The 2731-nt window shown below is 40.2% G+C and overlaps 1 protein-coding gene across 1 annotated transcript in view; it reads right to left on the bottom strand.

The window, feature by feature from the left end:
• Positions 1-2731, bottom strand: part of qtrt2 (queuine tRNA-ribosyltransferase accessory subunit 2) — a 17370-nt gene that overhangs the window by 6056 nt on the left and 8583 nt on the right. The window contains exon 5 of the mRNA XM_031850074.1: positions 1892-2091. Coding sequence (XP_031705934.1) covers positions 1892-2091 — 200 coding nt within the window. The remainder of the gene's footprint in view (positions 1-1891; positions 2092-2731) is intronic.

Raw genomic sequence — 2731 nt, 5'->3', positions numbered from 1 at the left:
ACATATACACACACACACACACACACACACATATACACACACACACACACACACATATACACACACACACACACACACACACACACACACACACACACATATACACACACACACACACACACACACACACACACATACACACACACACACACACATATACACACACACACACATATACACACATATACACACACACACACACACACACACATATACACACACACACACATATACACACACACACACACATATACACACACACAGATATATATACATACACACACATACATATATAACGTGTCATCTCCCCTTAAAGATCCGCTTTCCCTCGTAAAAGAAAAAGAGAGAAATGGGTCTATGTGGGTCTCTAAGGGTTAATGTAACCCACACACGCTTCCACAACGTATTACCCTTTAACAACATGTGCACCCTTGTGCGGTTGTGCTCGTCGAGGGCTTTCAGTTAACTGGCTCCCGCTGACTCTCTGCATGCAGGCATCAAGGTCAAGCCCAATTTAGCATTTGATAATGGACTCTACTCCACTTTCCAGCAGGAAGCAACATCTACACAACCAGAGCAACCAGCAACCAAGGAGCCTGTTCACAAGCAAAGGTAGCAGAGCTCCTCCATCACCTCCTTGAGAGGAGCTCTCATGTCAGACTGTCTCCGGTGAAAAGCCTCTGAAAGGTGAACCAGGGACATCTAGTTTGACATTTAACAAGTAGTGTACTCTGAAAGTGTAGTCAGTCAGGTGGGAGATATTGGGTTTTATAAGACTATATCATGGTCTTTTTGCTGTCAGTTATGTGACATTATCACATGGAAAAAGATAATGTCCCGACCACAATATGATCCTTTAAACGTGCTGCTTTACTGTCACACATTTTTTAAATCTGTGGCTTTTTTGTTTAAGCTGTTTTTTAGCCAGAACATTTGGAAGTTTCAACGAGAGCGTTGTACATTTTAGATTTAAAAAATGAATGTCAGCAGACAATTAATATTTCTTAGTAAACTAAAGGTGGACAGTAGTGAAGTAAATAAAGATGAAATGGCACTATACTATTCAGCTGAGATAATGACTGCACACGATAGAGCTGCTGTGTTTTCACTTGTAATCAATCAAGCACTTCATTTAATGATTGAGCAGGAAACACCAACTGGGCCCACTCAGTCATTGAATCACACTGCTGCACTGAGAAGAGTCATCATTCATCAAAAATGTATTTATTTGTGTATCAGTTGTAAAGAATTAATGAATTTCAGTGTTGTTGGTTGATTTTTTTTCCAGTTTATGTTACTAATTGAATTATATCTCAAACAAAGAATCAATTAATTGATTCCTTGACCAACAGAAAATGATATTAGCATAATTTAAGGCATTTTTCAAGCGAAAAACTCAAAACCTTCTCTGGTTTCGGTTACTCCAATATGAGGATTTGCTGCTATTCCGGTTCATTATAATTGTAAATTGAATATGATGAGGTTTTGGACAAAACATGTCGGTTGAAGATGTTACTTTGGACATTTTCACTATCTACCAATGTGTTCGACCGTGTGGTCTATCAAGAAAAGAATCAGATATAGAAAAGAATTGTTAGAGGCAACTTCAAATTGAATACTTGACTAACTATTCTATTTTAAAACATCACTTTAAAATGGTAAGTGAAATTTTAAGCCCTTTGAAGAGTAATTCATTGATTCTGTCCGGATTTAGAGCATCTACAGGCTGTTTCTAAACTGGTGATTAAATACAAGGCATGTCTCTGTCTTACTGATGTCAAGATAATAAACAACAGGGTACCATTTGTTCACCCAGCTTCTATGCCTCCTATTGTCCAGTTAAACACTGTTGTATAATTAGTGTGGGGCTTTTCCACAGTCACAAGCTGACCTGGGTTTGTCCTCGGGCAGCTCCTTGGTCACAGCAGTGATGAGCTGGGTCCTCAGGGCCTGGTCCATGGAGCCCGTCTGTAGGCCGTCCAGGCAGAATCCAGCCACAGGCCTCTTGGCGGTCTCCCTGCCTGAGCGCACCCTCTCTTCCAGGATGTCTCCTCCCTCCACCACCCCGAACACCTCCACTCCCTCCAACTCCTGGCAATGACAGGCAGTTAGGTGATTAAACAGCTGACAGAAAGAAACTCTGACAGATAGTAAGAAGAGCGAGAACAAAAAGGAGAGAGAGGGAAAATGTATAATGAAACATAAATGTCCTTTTTTCTAACCACACGTTGTGCCGGGACATTGTGAAATTTACCTCGAGTGCACAAACATATATATTGTATTCTTGTCAGAGCCCATCTGGGTTTTGATGACTCAACATGAAGTTGAGTGCACATCACGAGGAGGAAAGATGCTGTGGGGGGTGGGGAGTGGAGCTCAGTAGCAATCAAGCAGCTCACTCAGTACACTGTCGATGTCAAGAATCACCTGCGGTTCGCCGTCAGTCGTTTGGCTCTGAGCTCAATAGCATTCTACACTTGCACATATTTTGTGCCAAGGGAAATTTGGCTCCCATCCAGGCAATAAAATACACAGAAGAGCACATCTTAAAGAAACACGAGCAATGAAATCTACACTTAATATAAAACCGTGTATAAAAAACACACTTTCACATTACTGCAAGCATAAAAGAAAAATACAACAAACTATTTCCTATAAATCAAGCTGCATATCTTCTAGGACCAAAGCAATACAGTTAAAAAAAAATATATAAATAAAAATAAAAAAATAT

This window comes from Anarrhichthys ocellatus, unplaced genomic scaffold, assembly GCF_004355925.1.
Source record: "Anarrhichthys ocellatus isolate YVR2014 unplaced genomic scaffold, GSC_Weel_1.0 scaffold10, whole genome shotgun sequence".
Lineage (NCBI taxonomy): Eukaryota > Metazoa > Chordata > Actinopteri > Perciformes > Anarhichadidae > Anarrhichthys > Anarrhichthys ocellatus.
The sequence above is the reverse complement of the archived record's forward strand: the minus strand, read 5'-3'. Positions and strand labels throughout refer to the sequence as shown.